Source organism: Somniosus microcephalus, chromosome 19, assembly GCF_052327205.1.
Source record: "Somniosus microcephalus isolate GS21.2 chromosome 19, FLI_Smic_1.0, whole genome shotgun sequence".
Taxonomy (NCBI): Eukaryota; Metazoa; Chordata; class Chondrichthyes; order Squaliformes; family Somniosidae; genus Somniosus; species Somniosus microcephalus.
This window is the reverse complement of record NC_141005.1, coordinates 12,076,260-12,100,956: the sequence shown is the minus strand read 5'-3', so window position 1 is coordinate 12,100,956 and position 24,697 is coordinate 12,076,260. Positions and strand designations below refer to the sequence as shown.

Below are 24,697 nucleotides of genomic sequence, written 5' to 3'. Positions count from 1 at the left end.
GCATTCCGTAGGGACCGCTCCCTCCAAGACACCCTAGTCCACTCCTCTATCACCCCCAGCACCCCTTCCCCTTCGCCTGGCACCTTCCCGTGCAAGCACAGGAGATGTAACACCTGCCCCTATACCTCCCCCTCCCCCCCCACCCCCCTTCCCACTGTCCAGGGCCCCAAACACCCCTTCCAGGTGAAACAGCGATTTACTTTTACTTCTTGCAATCTAGTATACTGTATTCGCTGCTCACGATGCAGTCTCTTCTACATTGGGGAGACCAAACGCAGATTGGGTGACCGCTTTGCGGAACACCTCCGTTCAGTCCGTAAGGGTGACCCCGAGCTTCCAGTCGCCTGTCATTTTAATTCACCGCCCCATTCCCACTCGGACCTCACCGCCCTTGGCCTCTTGCATTGTTCCATGGAAGCTCAACGTAAACTTGAGGAACAGCACCTCATCTTCTGATTAGGCACTTTACAGCCTTCCGGACTCAATATCGAGTTCAACAATTTCAGATCATAACCTCAGCCCCCATTACATTTTTACTTATATTTTTTATCCACACCTTTGTTTTGGCCCTTTCGCACCACCCCCCCCCCTTTTTTTTTCTCTCCCACATGGCAGCTGTCTCTCATTCTGCCAGCGCATTTCACACCTAATCTAGAGCCGTCTTTTGTCTCCACTAGTCCTATCACCATCTCGCCTGGTTTTGAATACCTCTTAATGTCTCTTCACTTTTTTTGTTCCCTCCCCAGCCCTGCCTTTCAATCTATTTCATTTCCTTTCCAGTTTTGAAAAAGGGTTCGACCCGAAACGTCGACTCTAATTTCTCTCCACGGATGTTGCCTGGCCTCCTGAGTTTTTCCAGCATTTTCTGTTGTCTGAAGTACTTCGTTGGCTGTAAAGCGCTTTGGGACAACCTGAGGTCGTGAAAGGTGTTTTATAAGTGCAAGTCTGTCTTTCTTCTAATTGCAAGTCAGTGTAAAAGTGCTCGAGGTCCAATGGATCTCTGGGCATGTTTTGTTCAGTAACGCTGCACCAGTTTACACTACATCCGATCTAAAATGGAATTGGGCTGAGACTCCCTCCTGCAGGGAATCTCGCTCTGCTTCTCTCTGGATTGAGGTCAGGTCCTGACTACAACTTTAGTATTGGTGCAACGATAAAATTATAGTGTCGGAAATTTTTTTAAAGTGCATTTATATAGCACCTATCGTGGCCTCAATGTCTCGTTGAACTTCACATCAAATGAAGTATAGTGACTTAAAAACAGAAAATGCTAGAAATACGCAGCAGGTCAGGTAGCATCTGTGGAGAGCGAAACCGAGTTAACGCCCGAACTGGAAAAAGTTAGAGATAAAACCAGTTTTAAACAAGAGCAGAGGCAGGGAAAGTGGGGGCGGGAGGAAAGAAGAAAAGGAAAGTTCTGTGATAGGGTGGAAAGTAGGAGAGATTAAAAGACAAAAGGGATGATGGTGCAAGGCAAAAGGAAATGGTCATGGGACAAGTAAAGAAACAAAAGTTGGGTCTGGAAGAGATGTAAATGGGAATAGCAGAATCATCAACAGCTGCTGTCCGAAAAAATGGGTTATGATCTGAAATTGTTGAACTCTGAGTCCAGAAGGCTGTAAAGTGCCTTATCGAAAGATGAGTTGCTGTTCCTCGAGCTTGCATTGAGCTTCATTGGAACAATGTTGGAGGGTTTATTTCAGATTTCCAGCATCCGCAGTATTTTGCTTTTGTAGAAGTGTAGTGACTGTTATATATCCAGACACAGCAGCCAATTTGCACACAATAAGATCCCAGAAACAGTAAATTCGATGAATGACCAGTTAATCTATTCCTGGTGGTGTTGGTTGAGGGATGAATATTGGCCAAGACAACTCTCTTCTCTTCCTTGAACAGATGAGCTTGTTTTATGTCCACTTCAATAGGCAGATGGGGTTTAACGTCTCCTCCAGATGCTGTCTCTGATACTGCAATTAAGTGTCAGCTAAGATTGCGTATGAACTCCTGGAGTGAAGCTTGAATCCGCAACTGTCTGAACCCGAGGCAAGAGTGCTAATATTGAGTCACGCTGACACATGTCATGTAAATGTGTCCTGAAGGAAATCCGCCTCTGTAGGTTAACTTCTCTCAACTCTTTCTATGCTTTACACCATAATATGATTGATGTAACTGCAACATCGGTTAATAAATCTTCGAGCAACCTGCAGCAAGAAATATTGACCGTGTGTAGTAAGTCAAGGTTAAGTTCGATTGCTGTTGGGAGGAATCATTCAAGGTATGTTGCTGAAGTCTGTTGAGTTGATATAAATAGAAAATGCCATTTTAGTTTTGCACAGCAATCTAACATTGTCCACTTTTCTTGCATCCAACAGTGATCTGGTGGTGATCACTAGGTAATAATGTAGCAAAGGAGCTTTGATGTTGTAAACCATGAAAACAAAGCTCAACTACATTATGATAGTCATCTGAGCCCCTTGATTGTGAGTTGGGAATCATTTTCTAGGGTACGTTATAATTTTGCGACAGTATGTTGTGTCTTAGTGTTCCGTATTAACATGCACACCCGTCAAGTCTGGCACATTTAGAGTGACACTCTTTTTGGTTCAAAAGTGCAAACTAGTTTGCTAAGTCTTTCTGGAAAAAAATAAAGCTCCTTTTGTTTAACTAAACTTGCAATCTGTCTCCCTTTTGGTGATCGTAAATCTTGTTCACAACATTTCCTCGGTGCTGACAGCCCTGCTCACACATGGCACGTTTCCAATCATCCCTCTGGCATCAAGCACAGAGGCCTGGCAAAAGCTAAATGCCTCCGCATGAGCAAGGAGGGCAAACGCTGAGGGCCAGGCTGCTCCCTGTAGCTCACTTGGTCGTCATTAGAAGCCTGGAAGCAGGTGGCCTGGGGATGGACAACACAGAGAAAGCAAAGGAGTGTTTCTTAAAAATAAAAAAAAATAAAAATAAAAAATTGAATGAGTGTTAAATTCAGCATGTAGGTCTAAATCGTTGCACTTTTTCTCCCCAAGTGTGTGTGTGTGTGTATATATATATATATATATGTATAGAACATGCAAATTAAATTTACATATACCCCATTTCGCCTATGCACTGATTTTATTGGTCAGATCAACATACATGGACCCTGATTTTAACTCGCCCCTGTCCAAAACCAGGCCAAAGTGTGGTTAATCGGGAGTGGGGGCTTACCCATGTCCTTTCCGTCAAGTTTGATTCCCCCTCCCTCCCCGACTTAAAATCAGGGGGGGGGGGGGGGGGGGTGCTAATTCTGTGCCCCACATATCCTGCCCATTACATCTGCCACTGCCAGCCTCTAACAGCTCTGCCTTACTGCACACGGCTGTGTTTTGATTTGCCCTCCTGTGAAATGCCAAATGTACACAGTGGAGTTGTCTGCTCACTGCAGTGTGAGCCCCATGATGTCCCTTTTCCACACACTCGAGCTTAGGGGTTTGGCACAGCAAGTAAAAGGCTCAACAAACCTTAACTACCTGCCAAACACAAGAACGGTATGCGCTTTAAAAAAAGAAAAAAAAGAACACCAACTCGGAGCCCAGCCACTGAGATCGCTTGAACCTGGCTGTTATACACTAGTGAACTTATCTTCGATAAATCTTCTGCCTAGGCTGGCATTGGCAAGAATCTATCAATTGCAGGCACTGCCAGGAAGATTAGGCCAATTGCCTGTGATGATGATGATCCTGGCATACGATACTATCTGCGCACTAATCAAATGCAATCCTTCCTTGTAACAGTAGATACACGCATGCTCTGCAAGTGCACTGAGGACAGAGTGTCTCTCCAGCTCTCCATCTCAGCTGCTGTGGCTGCGGGGATGTGGTGAAGCCGGTGTATCATTCTGCTTTCCTCAGCGAAGCAGCGCTGGCTTGAGATTTGGTTTATATGAAGTACAAAGTGAGTGCTGTGATCACCCTCACCGGCACAGCACTGGCTAATTTGAGTGAGCTGAAGTGCTCTTGCAGACAGCCGGCATGGGCCGAATGGCCTCCTTCTGTGCTGTAACCATTCTATGATTCTACAACACTCCTAAATGTTCTTTTAACTCGTCTCGCAGGTTGTCCAGCATTTGCTTCTTAAATCAAGATTTCCCCAAAAACTTCACTTAAGACCATTTGATAAATCTAATGGCCTGGAATTAATTTCCTCCTTGGATGCAACCCAGAAGTTAGACCCAAAAATACAGCCAATATTGCACCATTTTACCGATATCAAGTTACGCCCAAGTATCCTCCCAATCTCATTTGAATACGCTCAGACTTAAAATGGGCATAAATCCGCGTAAACATTCGAGGCCCAAGGAAACCTTGGAACCCACACCAGTATATTTCTTTGAGTCTTAAAATTGAAAGTTTCAACCCATTTAAACATCATTCAGGCACAGCATGTTTAAGAATGCTTTTCAGTTTTTAATGTGAATTATACATGTGCCATAAAAATGCAGTGAAATAAACAGAAAATACAGAGCAACTCTCAGTGAGGATAAATTTAAAATATACACTCCAAAAAAAACAACAACAAAAAAATTGCAATTAAAGGACCACAAAAGTGACTTTGTTTCCAATTGGGACTGAAAATCTGGTCGCAATGTTGAGTCCCCGAACTAGCACAATGGAGAGTCAGGGGCATGGCCAGTTTGTGGGCGGAAATTCATTCAGACTGAGGGTTTGATGGACTGACGTAAACGATCGATGAGTCGCGGGCATATTGTACTTGCGCGCGCGTACCTCAATTATGCTCAAAATTCCGCAATCTTTTAGACTGCATGATCTGGTATATCTGGGTGCAAATGCGGAGGAAACTCCAAAGAACATAAATAGGAGCAGAAGTCAGCCATTTAATGAGAACTTGGCCGATCTGATCTTGGGCTCAGCTCCATTTCCCTACCTGCTCCCCATAACCCTTCACTCCCTTACCGTTCAAAAATCTGTCTATCTCCACCTTTGAATATATTCAATGACCCAGCCTCCACAGCTCTCTCGGGTAGAGAATTCCACAGATTTACGACCCTCAGAAGAAATTCCTCCTCATCTCAGTTTTAAATGGGTGACCCCTTATTCTGAAACTATGCCCCCTAGTTCTAGATTCCCCCATGAGGGGAAACTTCTTCTCTGCATCTACCTTGTGAAGCCCCCTCAGTATCTTTGTTTCAATAAGATCACTTTTCTCATTCTTCTAAACTCCAATGAGTATAGGCCCAACTTGCTCAACCTTTCTTCATAAGTCAACCCCTTCATCTCCGGAATCAACCTCGTGAACCTTCTCTGAACTGCCTCCAATGCAAGTATATCCCTCCTTTTTAAATAGGAGACCAAAACTGTACGCAGTACTCCAGGTGTGGTCTCACCAATACCCTGTACAGTTGTAGCAGGACTTCCCTGCTTTTATACTCCAACCCCCTTGCAATAAAGGCCAACATTCCATTTGCCTTCCTGATTACTTGCTGTACCTGCATGCTAACTTTTTGTGTTTCATGCACAAGGACCCCCAGGTCCCTCCTGTACCACAACATTTTGTAATCTCTCCATTTAAAAAAAAATAATAACTTGCGTTTTAATTTTCCTTACCAAAGTAGATAACCTCACACTTTCCCACATTATACTCCATCTGCCAGATGTTTGCCCACTCGCTTAGTCTGTCTACATCCCTTTGCAGATTCTTTGTGTCCTCTTCACAACTTGCTTTCCCACCTATCTTTGTATCATCAGCAAATTTGGCTACATTACACTCTCTCATCATCCAAGTCATTACTATAGATTGTAAATAGTTGAGGCCCCAGCACTGATCCCTGTGGCACCCCACTAGTTACAGTTTGCCAACTGGAAAATGACCCGTTTATCCCAACTCTTTTTTGTTCGTTAGCCAATCCTCTGTGCTAATATATTACCCCCAACCCCGTGAGCTCTTATCTTGTACAGTAACCTTTTATGTGGCACCTTATCGAATGCCTTCTGGAAATCCAAATACACCACATCCACTGGCTCCCCTTTATCCACCCTGCTCGTTACATCCTCAAAGAACTCCAGCAAATTTGTCAAACATGATTTCCCTTTCATAAAACCATGTTGACTCTGCTTGACTATTATGAGTTTCTAAATGTCCTGCTACTGCTTCCTTAATAATGGACTCCAGCATTTTCCCAATGACATTTTCCCAATTAGGCTAGCTGGTCTATAGTTTCCTGCTTTCTGTCTCCTTCCCTTCTCAAATAGGGGCATTAAATTTGCGGTTTTCCAATCCGCTGGGACCTCTCCAGAATCCAGGGAATTTTGGTAGATTGCAACCAATGCATCCACTCCAGTCCGCTATGCTAATAAATCCTGAGGCATGCTTCTCTCTCCATTGTCTGACTGCACCTGTATGACGAGCCTACAAGCAGCCAGTTATGGGCTGCATCTTTGTTACTCCACTGCATTTTTGCATTTTATGCTTGAATGTATTTACATGTCTGCAAAAAATGAGGTCCTGTTTGCGGTAAATGTGACGGAGTTGGTGTGCTCCACATCATTGAAGTCTGATGAATTTCAGGCAAGAGGAATAATGAACATGGCATAATTACTGCAACTTTACCGAAGCATTCTCTGCAGTCGGGTAATTTCTGTATCCTGTATAAGTATTTCTTAGACTGTGCAGTATTTTTGTGCTCTTAGTGTTGTGGGAGATGTTTCAGAGATGGTGTCTTTCCATATGTCGTTCTTGATGAAAGCTAGAAGAATTATGAACTCTTCACTATTATTCAGTTTTATCTGGTGTAAATTGCTGGTTGTGCTGTGTAGTAAGTTTCTTGCCTATGATTTTGCCTCTGAATGATTGTATTCGTAAATAAATCTGGATGGTAGTTTAGCCTGTTTTAAAGTGGATATCCTATGTTTACTTCAATAAGTATTTTACCACGATTAATGTTGATTATTAAACCAGGTCCACACTAATTTAGAATAGCAGTGTATAAAAGACTCCTGGTCAGGTCGTAAGTGACTGCACTTGTACAAATAATCGAGCTGCTTGCATGAGAGAGCCTGAACTGTCCCAGACATTTGAAGGGAAGCTAGATAAACATGAGGGAGAAAGGAAACCAAGGTTATGCTGATAGCATTAGATGATGAGGGGTGGGAGGAGGGGTGGGGCACAAACACCCGCATAGGCCAGTTGGGCTGAATGGCCTGTTTCTGTACTGTATATTCGATGTAACTATAAAGCTAATGTGCTGGCAGCTGTGGTTGGTTGCTTCTCTATCGGAATATACAGACTGAATTATTAATAAACTGGAAGTTGGATTTGATACTGTTTTTTTAATTCCCTCCTGTCTGACATGGTACAGTTTTAGTTTCAAAGCTGTTGTATATTAATGTACTGAGGGAAACCTACCATGAAGTGTACCATAGTGTATATCGGTGGTGTGGGGATAATAGATTTCTGCATCATTTTGTGCAGATGCATTCTATTCCTTATTTATGGTTTGACTTCTATCATTTAGACTTCCAACCTTCAAACTTACTCTTGAATTTTTGTGGATGGCTCTTGCATTTATAATATGATGCCAGTCAGCCCCAAGCCCCATTTATTGAAAAACAGGCTGCTTTCTTTTTACTGCTTCCCCATATTATTTATTAGAACCTTGAGATGCTGCCTGAAGCCACATTTGTATCTCCTGAAACGTGCACTTCTGAATTTCAACTGATTACCAATAGATATTTTTATATAATTCTAGATTAGCCAATAAAATACCACGTTTTGGTGCGACACTTGTGTGAGCTTTCGAGAACCAGTTAACATTTTGCCATTCGATTTGAGTTTGTGGAACAGGTGACAGCAAGGGATAAGAACGTTAACTGTACTCGATTTTAAGAGAACTGATTTTCATTAAACAAAAGAACTAAGGAAGACAAAGTTTGAAGTAAAATTTGGAGGGGATTTCTAATCAAAATATGAATGTTTTTAAAATGAAAGCAGGAAAATACAATGCTAGGGTAAAGGGAAAGGAGGGGAAGGAATTTCTGAAATGTGTTCAGGAGAATTTCCTTGATCAGTATGTTCTTGGCCCAACTAGGAAGGAGGCATTGCTGGATCTGTTGCTCGGGAATGAGGTGAGCCAGGTCGACCAAGTGTCTGTGGGAGAACACTTGGATACGAGTGATCATCGTATCATAAGATTTAGATTAGCAATGGAGAGGAGCAAGGAACAATCTAGAGTGGAACTTCTAAACTGGAATAGGGCTAACTTCAATGGGATGCGAAAGGATCTAGCCAGGGTAAAATGGAACCAAAGACTGACTGGAAAAACACCAACGAAACAGTGGATGATTTTTAAGGAGGAGATGTTCCAAGTACAGGCTAGGTACATTCTAACAAGAGGGAAGAGTAAGGGAACCAAAGCAAGGGCTCCTTCGATGACGAGGGAGATAGAGAAGATGATGAAACAAAAAAAGAGGGTGTATGATGAATGTCAGGTGAATTCTTCAAGGGAGAACCAGACCAAATACAATAAGTTGAGAGGGGAAGTGAAGAGGAAAATAAGATTGACAAAGAGAGAATATGAGAGTAGAATGGCGGTTAACATAAAAGGGAACCCAAAAATCTTCTACCGGCGTGTAAACAGTAAGCGGGTAGTAAGAGGTGACAAAGAAGGTGATATATGCTTAGAGGCGCGGAGCAAGGCTAGAATACTCAATGAGTACTTTGTATCGGTGTTTACTAAGGAGGTGGATGCTGACAAAATATCGGTAGAAGTGGAAAAGGTAGAAGCAATGGAAGGGGTGAAAATTGATCGACGGGCTGTACTAGAAAGGTTGGGTGTGCTTAGAGTGGATAAGTCACCTGGTCCAGATGGCTTGCATCCAAGGTTGTTAAGGGAATTGGGGGAGGAGATAGCGGAAGGGCTTGCCATAATTTTCCAATCTTCCCTAGATGCGGGGGAGGTGCCTGAGGATTGGAAAGTGGTAAATGTGACACCATTGTTCAAGAAAGGGTGTAAGGACAATCCTAGTAACTACAGGCCGGTCAGTTTAACATCAGTGGTGGGTAAAGTTTTAGAAACAATAATCAAGGAAAACATTAACGGGCACCTGGAGAGGTTTAACCTAATTAAGGAGAGCCAACACGGATTTGTAAAAGGCAGATCGTGTTTGACTAATCTAATTGAATTTTTTGATGAATTAACAGGGAGGATTGATGAAGGGAATGCAATGGATGTTGTCTACATGGATTTTCAGAAGGCGTTTGACAAAGTACCACATAGAAGGCGGGTTAACAAAATTGAGGCTCATGGAATAGCTGGGTCAGTGGCAGCTTGGATACGGAATTGGCTTAAGGACAGAAAACAGCAAGTTGTGGTAAATGGCTGTTTTTCAGACTGGAGGATGGTCACAGTGGTGTTCCCCAAGGGTCAGTGCTGGGGCCACTGCTTTTTTTGATATATATAAATGACCTGGATATTGGAATACAGAGTAGAATTTCTAAATTTGCCAATGACACCAAACTTGGGAGTGTGGCAAACAGTGAGGATGATACCAATTGACTGCAACAGAACATAGAAAGGCTAGCAGAATGGGCAGACAAGTGGCAGATTGAATTTAATAAAGAGAAGTGTGAGGTGATGCATTTTGGCAGAAGGAACAGGGAGAGGCAATATACACTTAATGGCACAGTTTTAAAGAGTGTGCAGGGACAGAGGGACCTGGGAGTTAATGTGCATAGGCCCCTGAAGGTGGCGGAACATATTGAGAGAGTGGTTAGCAAAGCATATGGGATCTTGGGCTTCATAAATAGAGGCATTGAGTACAAAAGTAGAGAAGTTATACTGAACCTTTATAAAGAGCTGGTTAGGCCACAACTGGAGTATTGCATCCAGTTCTGGTCACCACACTTTAGGAAGGATGTGAAGGCATTTGAGAGGGTGCAGAGGAGATTTACCAGAATGGTTCCAGGGATGGGAGAGCTTGGCTAGAAGGACAGGTTGGAGAAGCTGGATTTGTTTTCATTAGAGCAAAGGAGATTGAGGGGTGATTTGATAGAGGTGTACAAGATAATGACCGCTTTGGATAGGCTAGATGGGGAAAGGCTGTTCCCACTAGTTGATGGTACAAGGACTAGGGGTCACAGATTTAAGGTTTTGGGCAAGAGATACAGGGGGGACGTGAGGAAAAACTTTTTTACGCAGCGAGTGGTGAGGACCTGGAACTCGCTGCTGACTGAAATGGTGAAAGTGGAGACACTCAATGTTTTCAAGGGGAGACTGGATACGCACTTGAGGGAAATAAACTTGCAGGGCTACGGGGATAGAGCGGGGAATAGGACTGACTGGACTGCTCTACAGAGAGCCGGCATGGAGTCGATGGGCCGAATGGTCTCTCTCTGTGCCGTTATGACTTTGACTCTATGAATACAAATTAGACCTACAGTGTATGAGCTTCTAAACAATAAGTGGCTGTGACAAGTTTAGGATCTTACCTTGGATATTCTCCAAGTCGTCACTCCCATAAGCGGTCTGCGCATCTTTGTGGTGTACCCGTACTACCAGTGTCAAAATATACAATAACTTCATATTTTCAATAGCTTGTAATTATAAAGGTTTTGAAGATTATTTTTGAGTTTGTTGAGCAAACTTGCTCTTCAACATCAAGTTTAAGCTGTCTTCCTCACCCTAATAACTGGTCATTCACGAATGTCATGGAATACAGGAAACTTTGTGCTATCCGGCACCGACGGGACCGAGTTGTTGCCGTCCCATCAAAACTGCCGGACAAACCAGCGCTAATGTTGAAACATATGGAGATTTTGAGCTCCGTATCTGGCAACAAACCCTGTTGCTTAGCAACAGCTTCTAAACAGTCAGCCGTACCTTGCAAGTGTCTCTGTAGCTTAGCAACAGCTTCAGCGAGACCTTGCAGAGCCTGAGTGGTGGGAAAAAAAGCAACGAAAAGAAAAAAAACCAGCAACGAAAAGAAAAAAAACCTAACGAAACGGCTCCTGATTTTTGCCGGTGGCTCGAGCATTCCGGACAGTTAACTTCCGGATAAACTAAAGTTTCCTGTACAACAGAAGACATGTTACAAATATATGCTCTGCATTAGTAGTTTACATGTGCAGTTTTCTTGGGAGTGGCCATTGATCTCTTTTTATTCGCTTATGGAATTTGGGTGTCGCTGGCAAGGCCAGCATTTATTGCCCATCCCTAGTTGCCCTTGAGAAGGTGGCGGTGAACCGCTTTCTTGAACTGCTGCAGTCCGTGTGGTGAAGGTACTCCCACAGTGCTGTTGGGTAGGGAGTTCCAGGATTTTGACCCAGTGATGAAGGAACAGCCGATTATATTTCCAAGTCGGGATGGTGTGTGACTTGGGAGGGGAACTTGGAGGTGGTGGTGTTCCCATGTGCCTGCTGCCCTTGTCCTTCGAGGTGGAAGCGGTTGCGGGTTTGGGTGGCGCTGCCGAAGAAGCCTTGGCGAGTTACTGCAGTGCATCTTGTAGATGGTACACACTGTAGCCACGGTGTGCTGATGGTGGAGGGACTGAATGTTTAAGGTGGTGGATGGGGTGCTAACCTAATGGGCTGCTTTGTCCTGGATGGTGTCGAGCTTCTTGAGTGTTGTTGGAGCTGCACTCATCCAGGCAAGTGGAGAATATTCCATCATACTCCTTACTTGTGCCTTGCAGATGGTGGAAAGGCTTTGGGGAGTCAGGAGGTGAGACACTTGCCGCAGAATACCCAGCCTCTGACCTGCTCATGTTGCCACAGTCTTTATGTGGCTGGTCCAGTTAAGTTTCTGGTCAATGGTGACTTCCAGGATGTTGATGGTGGGGGATTTGGCGAGGGTAATGCCGTTGAATGTCAAGGGGAGGTGGTTAGACTCGCTTGTTGGAGATACTCATTGCCTGGCACTTCTGTGGTGCGAATGTTACCTGCCACTTATCAGCCCAAGCCTGAACGTCGTCCAGGTCTTGTTGCATGCGGGCATGGACTGCTTCATTATCTGAGGAGTTGTGAATAGTGCTGAACACTGTGCAGTCATCAGCGAACATCCCCATTTCTGAGCTTGTTGGAGGGAAGGTCATTGATGAAGCAACTGAAGATGGTTGCGCCTAGGACACTGCCCTGAGGAACTCTTGCAGCGATGTCCTGGGGCTGTGATGATTGACCTTCAATCACCACAACCATCTTCTTTTGTGCTAGGTATGACTCCAGCCAGTGGAGCGTTTCCCCCTAATTCCCATTGACTTCAGTTTTACTTGGGCTCCTTGATGCCAGACTCGGTCAGATGCTGCCTTGATGTCAAGGGCAGTCACTCTCACCTCACCTCTGGAATTCAGCTCCTTTGTCCATGTTCGGACCAAGGCTGTAATGAGGTTGGGAGCCGAGTGGTCTTGGCAGAACCCAAACTGGGCATCAGTGAGCAGGTTATTGGTGAGTAAGTGCCGCTTGATAGCACTGTTGATAATCATCAACAAAGTGATGGATGATGTTAAGAGTAGACTGATGGGGCCGGGTTGGATTTGTCCTGCTTTTTGTGGACCGGACATACCTGGGCAGTTTTCCACATTGTCGGATAGATGCCAGTGTTGTAGCTGTACTGGAACAGCTTGGCTAGAGGCGCGGCTAGTTCTGGAGCACAAGTCTCCAGCACGATAGCTGGGATGTTGTCGGGCCCATTGCCTTTGCTGTATCCAGTGCGCTCAGCAATTTCTTGATATCATGCGGAGTGAATCACATTGGCTGAGGACTGGCTTCTGTGATGGTGGGGACCTCGGGAGTAGGCCGATATGGATCATCCACTCTGCACTTCTGGCTGAAGATGGTTGCAAACGATTCAGCCTTGTCTTTTGCACTCACGTGCTTGGCTCCGTCACCATTGAGGATGGGGATATTCAGGGAGCCTCCTCCTCCTCCCATTAGTTGTTTAATGGTCCACCACCATTTACAACTGGATGTGGCAGGACTGCAGAGCTTTGATCTGATCCATTGATTGTGGGACCGCTTAGCCCTCTATGACATACTGCTTCTGCTTTTTAGCATGCATGTAGTCCTATGTTGCAGCTTCCCCAGGTTGGCACCTCATTTTAGGTACGCCTGGTGCTGCTCCCGGCATGCTCTTCTGCACGCCTTATTGAACTGGGGTTGGTCCCCTGGCTTGGTGGTAATGGTAGAGTGAGGGATATACCAGGCTATGAGGTTACAGATCATGGTGGAATACAATTCTGCTGCTGCTGATGGCCCACAGCGCCTCACGAATGCCCAGTTTTGAGCTGTTAGATCTGTTCTGAATCTATCCCATTTAGCACGGTGGGCGTGCCACAAAACACGATGGAGGGTGTCCTCAGCGTGAAGACGGGACTTCGCCTCCACAATGACTGTGCAGTGGTCACTGCTACCAATGCTGTCATGGACAAATGCATCTGTGACAGGTAGATTGGTGAGGACGAGGTGAAGTAGGTTTTTCCCCTTGTGTTGGTTCTCTCACCACCTGTCGCAGGCTCAGACAGGCAGTTGTGTCCTTTAGGGCTCGGTCAGTAGTGGTGCTACCGAGCCACTCTTGGTGATGGACATTGAAGTCCCCCACCCAGAGTACATTCTGCGCCCTTGCTACTCTGTGCTTCTTCCAAGTGGTGTTCAACATGGCGGAGTACTGACTCATCAGCTGAGGGAGGGCGGTAGGTGGCAATCAGCAGGAGGTTTCCTTGCCCATGTTTGACCTGAAGCCATGAGACTTCATGGGTCCGGAGTCAATGTTGAGGACTCCCAGGGCCACTCCCTCCCGACTGTATACCACTGTGCCGCCACCCCTGGTGGGTCTGTCCATGACTCTAACCGGACCAGCTATGTACTGACATGCTTCAGATCATGGCATTGAACCCTGTAAAGGACTTCCAAGCTGCTTATTTTTGTGAGAAATGTTGACATGGAAGGCAATGAATCAGAACAGTCTTTAAAAACACCAGCATGTTGCTAGGCAGCAAAAGCTGAAAGAAAATCTAACATTTCTAGTTCTTGTTAGGCACATTAGTACCAAGATGTAGCTCAACTTGACTGAACAAGGAAACTGTCCATCAGGTGGGGTAGCTGACTTTTACAGCTTCAGATTAACCATTGCGCATGTACTATGATGAGCCACAGGATTCTACAACCAGCCTGAGTTCAAAATACAATCGGACTGCTTCCTAGACTGTAGGAAATTGTTCCTGTTCTGTTGGAGCAAATACAGTCTACTGTTAATGCAAAGTTGTTTTCTGCTTTAAGCTCAGAAAAAAAAATTCAAATTATCCAGTAATTAAAATGAGGCAATTTTAATGAAACAGCTCAAACGCGTTGCAGAAATATTACATTAAAATGAACACCAAAAAGAACACATCAAAGCAACTATTGAAATGTGCTTGATCAAAACGTGAGCACTGTAGAAGCTGCACATCACAACGTTCAGTCATTGGAAAGTAATTGGTGATTGTGGTTTGATTCCTGCCGACAACATATTTGCCATTAACTATTTAGTATAGAGACAAAGTTCCATCGGCGCATCTAGCTTAGTTATCAGCCACTCCTCATCAAACACACAGACAGAATTGGACACCATTGGCACGGTGAGGGCTGGGTCTTCGACATCTGCTTATTTGACTCACTCATCTGTGACTCTTCCTCACTCCTTGAAAAGAGACTTTTTATTGTGCCCTTCACGACCTCGGGACGCCCCAAAGCGCTTTACAGCCAATGAAGTACTTTTGAAGTGTGCTCACTGTTGTAACCTAGGAAACGAGGCAGCCAATTTGCGGACAGCAAGCTCCCACAAACAACAATGTGATAATGACCAGATAATCTGTTTGTGATGTTGATTGAGGGGTAAATATTGGCCAGGACACCGGGGAAAATGGCACTGCTCCTCTTCGAAATAGTGTCATGGAATCTTTAATGCGATAGCAAAATACTGCAGATGCTGGAAATCCGAAATAACAACAGAAAATGCTGGAAAAACTCAGCAGGCCAGGCAACATCCGTGGAGAGAAATTTCAGTTGACGTTTCGGGTCGAAACCCTTCTTCAAAACTGGAAAGAAAAGAAAATAGATCGAAGGCAAGGCTGAGAGAGAGCAGATGGGGCCTCAGTTTAACATCTCATCCGAAAGACTGCACCTCTGACAGTGCAGCACTCCATCAGTACAGCACTGAGTGTCAGCTTAGATTTTTGTGCTCGAGTCTCTGGGGTGGGACTTGAACCTACAACCTCCTGACTTGGAGGCGAGAGTGCAACCCACTGAGCCACGGTTGACATCAACTGTTTCCATGTTAGTGAGCTACCCAGACACCAGGACATCCTTATCAATACTGACAGTGGATTCATAAGTCATGTCTGTCGTCAGTAGCAACAGACAACTCTTGTTGCTGCTTCAGTTGGTTGCCAGTGCCTGAGTCGGATCATGTGTCAGATGCAGCTGCCTCTTTTGCTGGTGGGCTGAATAACTGTCGAAAGCAATTGTTTTGAGCTCGTCCCGTGATGAATGGATCATGCGAAATGTCTGCAGAATATCCAGTGAAAGTGGGATGCAAGCATAATGCGCGCCAATCACTTTTGGCACCAAACCTTTCTTGTGCTGTTATGTAATAAATCACTCCCAGCATCCAGTGGTTAGATCATGGACATTGTGTTTAGCTTCATTGCATTTAGATGTAGGCACTTCACTTGAGCCCTACAGTTTTCAACGCCCCCACACTTCTTTTCTGATTTGCAATGCCATGCTTCAGTCAAGGTGATGCAACCATTCCTCAAAAAGAGCACACCAGTCATCCACTCCTCCTTGTTACTTCCACAAAAACATCGGGGGCATTTGGAGTTCCCGATCATCAGCTGCTTCTGCCCGCCCCCCCCCGCCTAGTCATGAAGTGCAAACAGTGATGGTAATTTGCTGCTTGACTTTACTTTTGCACCTGAGCATTTTTCATTGCCCAAAGCCAACATTCCACTTGGGCACAGCTTATACAGAATATGCCAATTTCATCAGATGGCCAGGCTTGAAACGAGGTAACATTTCATCGCACCCAGTTGTCAACGTTTTCTGTGGGAACACCGCCTGTCTCCCAATGTGTGGGCCTGCTTTTGATTTGTGTGGCAGTCTTTTGAAGAGACTGATCCATAATGCAGCAACGGGACTGGTTCCAAATGCTTCAGCAAATAGCCTCTTCCAGCAAAACGAGGTTATGTACCCAAGAAAGTTGGTTTCTCTGGCCTGCTTGAACCAGCCCAGCAAAACTAATTGATGCAAGTTGAGGTGTGTATGCTCTTCCTTTGGCTGGAAAAGTTCTACACGAGGAACTAATTGGGCGATGCAGGATAGACTAACTGGCCGCCAGTGTGCTGTATCATTCTATAACCTGTGATGATTCTCTCCATGTGCTTTTAGGTAGATGGGAGTGGGTGGTGGGAGAGATGTCCAATTTCTGTGCTACAATCTACTTCATTTCCCAAGAATGCCCCTCCACATAGCTTGTGTTTTTAATGGGAAGGGTCCTGTAAACTGCTCCCCGACTCCAATTGATGATTCACTACACGCTGGTGGGCAAAGGCTGCCGCAAGTAGCCACCTGATGCTGATCACAGGATTGAATTCAAAGTAAGCAGCAGATTTCACTGGTCATGATCCATTTCAATTAACCAATAATTCAAATTAAGAGGCTTGAATTAAGCAACAAATGTTCGATGCATTTTCCATGGGAAACATGCTTTCAATTTGAATTAACAGATTATTTGCATGAAACAACTTTGGATCAAGCAGAGTAGACTGTACATAACTCTCTCAGATCCACCTTCCAGCGCCTGCAAGTCCATGTCGGCTCATGAAGATAACTCCACTTGTCTCCACACAATGAGCATTCACCTTGAAACTGTGTATAAGAGAAGAGTCTCTCCATGGAGGAGTTCCAATGGAACTTTGACTGGCTAATGGTGAAGACACATAATGAGCACCTGAATCAGTCTGTGATGTTAAGGGTGCTGGAGAAGATGTGATGGAGGTTAACGCAATGGCCGTATTGTCGTCAGTATTTCTGTGGAACATCCAGATTCCATCTGTTGAGCTCAACTGATATGTAATGGAACCTATAGGGAATCCATGAGGTCCCTGCTGAAAATGGTGTTGCTGCTAGTCACTGTAAACATTGTTGAGCACGTGTTTTGCCACTTCTCCAGAATACCACCACTTAACTGATGCCTACTGGCTAATTTCAATAGACTGGCGCTTAATTGGCTCCTGGGTATGAAAATAGTGCGAAAAAGAGATCAACTTGCTGTCCTCCACAGCAACAGTATTTTTGGCAGACGAACTCTTGGGGCTGATGCTGTCAAATCTGATGAGATAAACTGAGGGCCCTGTCTGCCCTGTCAGGTGGACCTACAAGATCCCATGCCACTATTCGAAGATGAGCAGTGGAGTTATCCTGGCCAGTATTTATCCCTGAACCAACATCACTAAAATAAATTTATCTGGGCATTAATGTCATTGCTGTTTGTGGAACCTTGCTGTGCGCAGTTTGATTACCTGCGTAATCCTGGCAAGAGCAGTAACCTGGGCCCTGAAGAAAATGTAAGGTTTTTTAAAAGAAATAAGCATTTTTGTATTGGTTTCATTGCACAAGGGGCGTAGGGGGGAACCTCCTCTCCAAAAGGAGGCGGGCACTGGATTTTCCACCAGTCCCACGTCAATAAGGTGCCATCACACTGACCCCACAAACCCTGGTGGGGTCGGTACTGGAGGGCACTGATGGGCACGCTCCTTGTGTAACTGCTAGAATTGCAGACCGTGGATTTTCAGAGCTTTTATGTTTTTATGCTATAAACAAAATATTTAAAATAAATGTTTTACTACTTTTACATATGTACACATATATCTTGTGAAACCATTTTATTGCATGCTGTTTGCGTGTGATTGTGCTATGGAATAACTAAACTGGCAGCCACTTGGTTTTACAACAATGCAACTTAACTGAAGCAGGCAGGAAAAAATGCAATAAATGGGAAATTATATTAGGAACTGGATTTTTGTTGCAATGTCAATGAACAGTTTATTTATGCAGGTGTATATATTTGGGCGAGTGTCTCCAGAATCTTGTATAAATCGATTGCTGAATATTCCGTGCCATAATTGACTTATTTGCTGTTTGTACATGTTGAAAATGAAATAAATATGGAAAGTTTTGATTTGCACATCTATGTTCAGGTGCTTAATAATGTAAGCACTTCAGGAGGCGAATTTTAACCCCCTCCCCACCTCCAGCAGGGATAGGGCCGATGCATAGTTAAAATAGCTAGGAAGCAAATTCCCAACGTGGGAAAGCCCTCTGACATTGGGGGCCATATTTGGGGCAAACGGAAGTTCTGCCTGCCCCAGGCCCCGAAGCAAATTCACAACCAGAAGATTTCCCCACCCAGTATATTTACAGCATCTTTACCAATCTTTTTGAAAAGTCAAAACAACAACTCCTGCACGACCTTCCAGCATAACATTGATCTTTGAGACGTGTGTTGCTCACTTCTCACATGGTGAAATGATACCATGGAACCAGCTCTCTGCTGGCCTGAAAGTCCCTGGCTGGCTTCGGATGCACCATTTAACATCCTTTTCAAGAGACACTGAAACCAAGAGCATTAGACATCTGTTTGTTAATTGGATCAACAGCCATTCGCAGGTTCTCAATTCCACCGAATGTTTGTCCACATCTGCTAGTCTGTCTCTACTTGACCAAATTGAATAGAATGAGATCTGAGCAGCAAGATGTGAAACAATGCATGCTTGGAGCACTGCATTTGAAGTGACCCTTTTGCATCCAAACGGTAATGTATATTCCTGCAGCTTGCAGAAACAGCCAGCAGAAACCAATATTAACACGTGTGTAAAGAAATGAGTAGATGACTTGATGCAGACAAAAATGTTTCATCTTTGACGCATTGATTTTCAATGCGTGGAAGCATATCTTAATGTGACTTTCTTTCCATTTTCTGGCTAGCCTGTATTTTGACGCAAACTACACGGTAATAAATAAGTACAAGTTTAAATCTTGGTGTTTTAACAACGCACACGGGTGTGGCCAGCAGCAGAGTCCTGGATTGATAGCTGGCTTCGTCTGGATCACGACGATTGAATACCATTAATTTGAATCCTTTTTCCGCAGGCCTTGTACCAATGACCCTCGCCTAACCTCTGTCTCTGAAGAAGTGAAGTTAACCTGAGGTCTCCATGTGTATCATCTTCTTCCAGTTTGATCCGCAATCAGTTTCTGCTTACAGGTATTAACTTTCTACGCTTTGGAGAGGGTACAGAAGAGATTTACTGGAATGGTTCCAGGGATGAGGGAATACAGTTCCGTGGATAGACTGGAGAAACTGGGTTTGTTCTTGGAGCAGAGAAGGCTAAGAGCAGATTTGGTAGAGGTGTTTAAAATCATGATAGAGAGAAACTGTTCTCATTGGCAGAAGGGTCGCGAACCAGAGGGCACAGATTTAAGGTGATTGGCAAAAGAACCAGAGGCGACATGAGGAAAAACGTTTTACGCAACGAGTGGTTGGGATTTGGAATGCGCTGCCTGATAGGGCGGTGGATACAGATTCAATAATAGCCTTCAGAGGGAACTGGATAAATACTTGAAGGAGTAAGAATTGCTGGGATATGGGGGGAGAGTGGGACTAACTGGATTGCTCTTCAAAAGAACCAGCGCAGACTCGATGGGCCGAATGGCCTCCTGTGCTGTACTGTTCTATGATTCTAAATGCAAATCCCCTCTGTTACAAACCCATGTGCCTTGCAGTAGGGTGTTCAAACTGCAGGCTTTAGTTAACATGCAGCTCCAGTTCCTGGCAATTCAGCCCTTGAGGCCCAAAAAATTCAGTTGGATTTGCATTTTTTTCTTATTTAATGAATTGTCTTGTTTAAATTTGGTGGGCCTAGGGGTTTGTTTTAAGCGCTGTTCCCTCATTAGTGGATAAATCCTACTAACAGTTGTTCTGATTTATCAGTAACTTGAGATGTATGCAAAAATAATGGGAGCGTTGATTTAATCTTTACCTGAGACTTACCCATGCTCCCCCAAGACTCCATGGTCTGCGCCTATACAATCCATGAAGGACAAGAAGCTTGGACACCACACCCCTGCTTTCCAGTATTGACCATAAGTGCAACCGATGGAGTGGAGTGCTCCTTGAGATTGTATGGCTGATAGAACTTCAAGCAAGGGACATTTTTTTCGACAGATATTGGGTGAAAAATAATCCCTTGTGGAATTTCAGGGCCGGCCTGTTTTAAAGTGGGCCTGAAGACTGAGACAGTGATGTGTTCATTCAACATTGCTGTGTAACAAGGTCATAGCTGATTCAGTTACGCAATAAATTAGGATGCAATAAATCAGCCATTTTCCTAAGCACATTTGTATACTAATATTTCTATCTTCAATTATGTTTTAGTTGACGGTCCCATAAGAGTTCAAAACGCACCGTTACCCCTGGAGTCCCCCAAGAATCTATCCTTGGCCCCTCTCATATTTAGCATCTACATGTTGCCCCTCAGCGACATCATCTGAAACACATAAGGTTCCACATTACGACACCCAGCTCCACCTCACCACCACCTCTCTCGATCCCTCCACTGCCTCTAAGTTGCCAGACTGCTTGTCCGACATACAGTACTGGATGAGCAGACATTTCCTCCAACTAAATATTGGGAAGACCAAAGCCATTGGTATCAGTCCCCGCCACAAACTTCACTCCCAAGGCACTGACTCCATCCCTCTCCCTGGCAACTATCTGAGGTTGAACCTGACTGTTCGCAACCTTAGTGTCGTATTTCACCCCACAATGAGCTTCCGACAGCACATCTGCTCCAATAGCAACACTGCCTCCTTCCACCTCTAACAGCGCCCAACTCTGCCCCGCCTCAGCTCATCTGCTGCTGAAACCCTCCTCCATGCTTTTGTTACCTCTAGACTATTCCAATGCTCTCCAGGCTGACCTTCCACCCTCCATAAACTTGAGCTCATCCAAAACTCTGCTGTCCGTATCTTATTTAGCACCAAGTCCCATTCACCCATCACCCCTGTGCTCGCTGACCTACATTGGCTCCTGGACCGGCAATACCTCCGTTTCAAAATTATCATGCTTGTTTCCAAATCCTTCCATGGTCTCTCCCCTCCCTATCTCTGTAACCTCTTCCAGCCCTACACTACAACCCTCGGATCTCTGCGCTCTTCAATTCTGGCCTTTTGCGCATCCCCAATTTTAATCGCTCCACCGTTGGCGGCCGTACCTTCAGCTGCCTAGGCCCTAAGCTCTGGAATTCCCTCCCTTAACCTCTCCACCTCGCTCCTTTAAGACACTCCTGAAAACCTACCTCTTTGACCAAGCTTGTGGTCATTTGCCCTAATATCTCCTTATGTGGCTCGGTGTCAAATTTTGTTTGATAATTGACCCTGTGAAGTGCCTTGGGACGTTTTGCTGTGTTAAAGGTGCTATATAAATACAAGTTGTTGTTGTTGTTTAAATCATTGTTCTTAGTGTGGGCCTTCGTATTTTGATGTAACAAGCACAGCTCATTAGTTTTTAAAAGAAAAATTATTTTTAACTTGAACTCGCCACAAAATGGCTGGCCTACAGAAAGCAATGGAGGGTTGTTGGGAGCTGAAGCAAGGCAAGGAAAAATCACTATTAAACTACAAGGCTTTATTTTTCACAATTATCAAGGATAAGGTCATTGTAGGACTTTATTCTGGAGTTTGCCTTCATCCAAATATTTTTCACTTCAACTTTATATTTTTTTTTAAAGTGCGTGTGTGTTTGTGTATAGTTAACAAGGTGAACAATTCAAACATTTAATGTTTTTCTGCTCCGCATCCATACAGCATTAAGCAAATCTAGGTCAGGCAGATCGCAACAAAGTACCTGGATCACTGCATCAAAAGACTGCTTCCCCTACTCGATCAACTTGACTTTCAATTTCCTATATGGTCTACTTTATCCTTTGTGCACTCTCTGGATAAGATTGCCACAACTGCCAGTTCTGCTGAGTTTGAGAACTCTTTTGTGCTGTGGAATTTGGACATAATTAAGTAGTGTCTAAAACCCATTTTCACTGAGGGTCCGAGATGAGCAGAAAAATTGCAGTCACATCTATTTGAGCTGCCTCACAGCCACATCCCAGTTCTAAGAGGACAGAGTTTTAACCCTTTTGACTCTTGTCTCCTGACTTTGTGTACTTTCACTGGGTAGGCCATGGAAGAACGGTATTACTACTTTCAAGAAACTAGAGACTTTTTTTTCATCAAGTTAAATGGTACATAACTAACAATTTGTATATTAAAGTGTATAAATTGTATGTTTAATCATAGGATGAAACAGCACAGAAGGAGGCCATTCAGCCCATCATGCCTGTGCAGGCTCTGTCGTAGAACTGTGCCACTAATCCCACTCCCCTGCTCTTTCCCCATAGCCCTGTAAATTTTTTCCTTTCAAATATTTATCCAGTTCTCTTGAAGGTTACTATTGAATCTGCTTCCACCACCCTTTCAGGCAATGCAATCTGGTTCACAACAACTCGCTGTGTACAAAAAAAAGTTTCCTCATGTCGCCTCTGGGTCTTTTGTCAATCACCTTAAATCTGTGTCCTCTGGTTATCGACCCTCCTGCCACTGCAAACAATTTCTCCATTTGTACTCTAACAAAAGCCTTCACAATTTTGAACGTCTCTGTCAAATCTTCTCTACTCTAAGGAGAGCAACCCCAGCTTCTCCAGTCTCTCCACATAACTGAAGTCCCTCATCCCTGGTACCATTCTAGTAAATCTCCTCTGCACCCTCTCCAAGGTCTTGACATCCTTCCTAAAGTGTGGTGCCCAGAACTGGACACAATACTCCAGCTGAGGCCTAACCAGGGTTTTATAAAGGTTTAAAATAACAGAAAACGTTGGAAATACTCAGCAGGCCAGGCAACATCCGTGGAGAGAGAAATAGAGTTAACGTTTCAGGTCGATGACCCTTCATCAGAACTGAGAAAAAAGGCAGGAAATGAAACAGATTAAAAGGCCAGTTTGGGGGCTGGGAAATGGGGGAGGGGGTGAACGAACAAAAGGCAAGTGAAGAGACATTAGGAGGTATTCAAGACGAGACGAGATGGTAATAGGACAAGTAAAGAGACAAAAGATAGTTCTAGATGAAGTGTGAAATGCACTGGCAGAATGAGAGACGGCTGCCATGTGGGAGGAAAAAAAAGGGAAAAGGCACAAACCAAAGGTGTGGATAAAAAATATATAAAAATGTAATGGGGGCCGAGGTTATGATCTGAAATTGTTTAACTCGATATTGAGTCCGGAAGGCTGTAAAGTGCCTAATCGGAAGATGAGGTGCTGTTCCTTGAGCTTACGCTGAGCTTCCGTGGAACAATGCAGGAGCCCGAGTACGGTGAGGTCTGAGTGGGAATGAGGTGGGGAATTAAAATGACAGGTGACAGGAAGCTCGGGGTCACCCTTACGGACTGAACGGAGGTGTTCCGCAAAGCGGTCACCCAATCTGCGTTTGGTCTCCCCAATGTAGAGGAGACCACATCGTGAGCAGCGAATACAGCATACCAGATTGCAAGAAGTACAAGTAAATCGCAATTTCACCTGGAAGGGGTGTTTGGGGCCCTGGACAGTGGGAAGGGGGGAGGTATAAGGGCAGGTGTTGCATCTCCTGTACTTGCACGGGAAGGTGCCGGGCGAAGGGGAAGGGGTGCTGGGGGTGATAGAGGAGTGGACTAGGGTGTCTCGGAAGGAGCAGTCCCTACGGAATGCTGAAAGGGGAGGGGAGGATGCGTTTGGTGGTGGGATCACGTTGGAGGTGGCGGAAATGGTGGAGGATGATCCGTTGAATGTGGAGGCAGGTGGGGTGAAAGGTGAGGACAAGGGGAACCCTATCGTGGTTCCGGGGGTGAGGGCAGAAGTGCGGGAGTTTGTGCCTTTTCCCTTTTTTTCTCTTCCCACGTGGCAGCTGTCCCTCATTCTGCCAGTGCATTTCACACTTCATCTATAGCCATCTTTTTGTCTCTTGTTCTGTTACTATCTCGTCTCGTCTTGAATATCTCCTAATGTCTCTTCATTTCCCTTTTGTTCTTTCATCTCCTCCCCCATTTCCCAGTGCCCAAACTGGCCTTTTAATCCATTTAATTTCCTGCCTTTTTTCTCAGTTCTGATGAAGGGTCATCGACCTGAAACGTTAACTCTTTCTCTCTCCACAGATGTTGCCTGGCCTGCTGAGTTTTTCCAGCGTTTTCTGTTATTTTGGATTTCCAGCATCCGCAGTATTTTGCTATCGTTTTATAAAGGTTTAGCAGAACAAAAGAACATTGAACTTCTTCCCCATTATGGAATAAATAACTGCCAGACTACAAAAGATACATTGCAGCGTTTAAGCTCCATTCCCATACAGTATCAAGGTGTATGCCCTTTAGAAGCTTTCACAATGACCTTTGCCTTTCATTCTTTGGGACAAATTCATTTGGGATTACTAGCAGCAATAAATATTAAATAGCAGACTAAAGCTGTAAATTGGCAGATTCAGTGTCTGCAATGTGTAATTAGCACCACGTTTACAGTGATTTATTGATTATTGTTGGAATGGATTTTTCTCCTGCCACTGCACTTGCTTTGGACTCGCCTGCTGGCTTAACTCTAGATTTTCA

The 24,697-nt window shown here is 44.5% G+C and overlaps 1 protein-coding gene across 3 annotated transcripts in view; it reads left to right on the top strand.

The window, feature by feature from the left end:
- Positions 1–24,697, top strand: part of tango2 (transport and golgi organization 2 homolog (Drosophila)) — a 206,365-nt gene that overhangs the window by 97,357 nt on the left and 84,311 nt on the right. The window contains exons 1-2 of one of the 3 annotated variants that reach the window (XM_086011969.1): positions 2,486–2,504; positions 19,171–19,285. The exons of 1 other annotated variant lie outside the window; for it this stretch is intronic. In XM_086011969.1, the coding sequence (XP_085868095.1) occupies positions 19,236–19,285 (50 nt within the window). In that variant the 5' untranslated portion in view covers positions 2,486–2,504; positions 19,171–19,235. Of the gene's footprint in view, positions 1–2,485; positions 2,505–19,170; positions 19,286–24,697 lie in introns of those variants that run through there. One more of the 3 variants, XM_086011968.1, reaches the window with a different exon arrangement.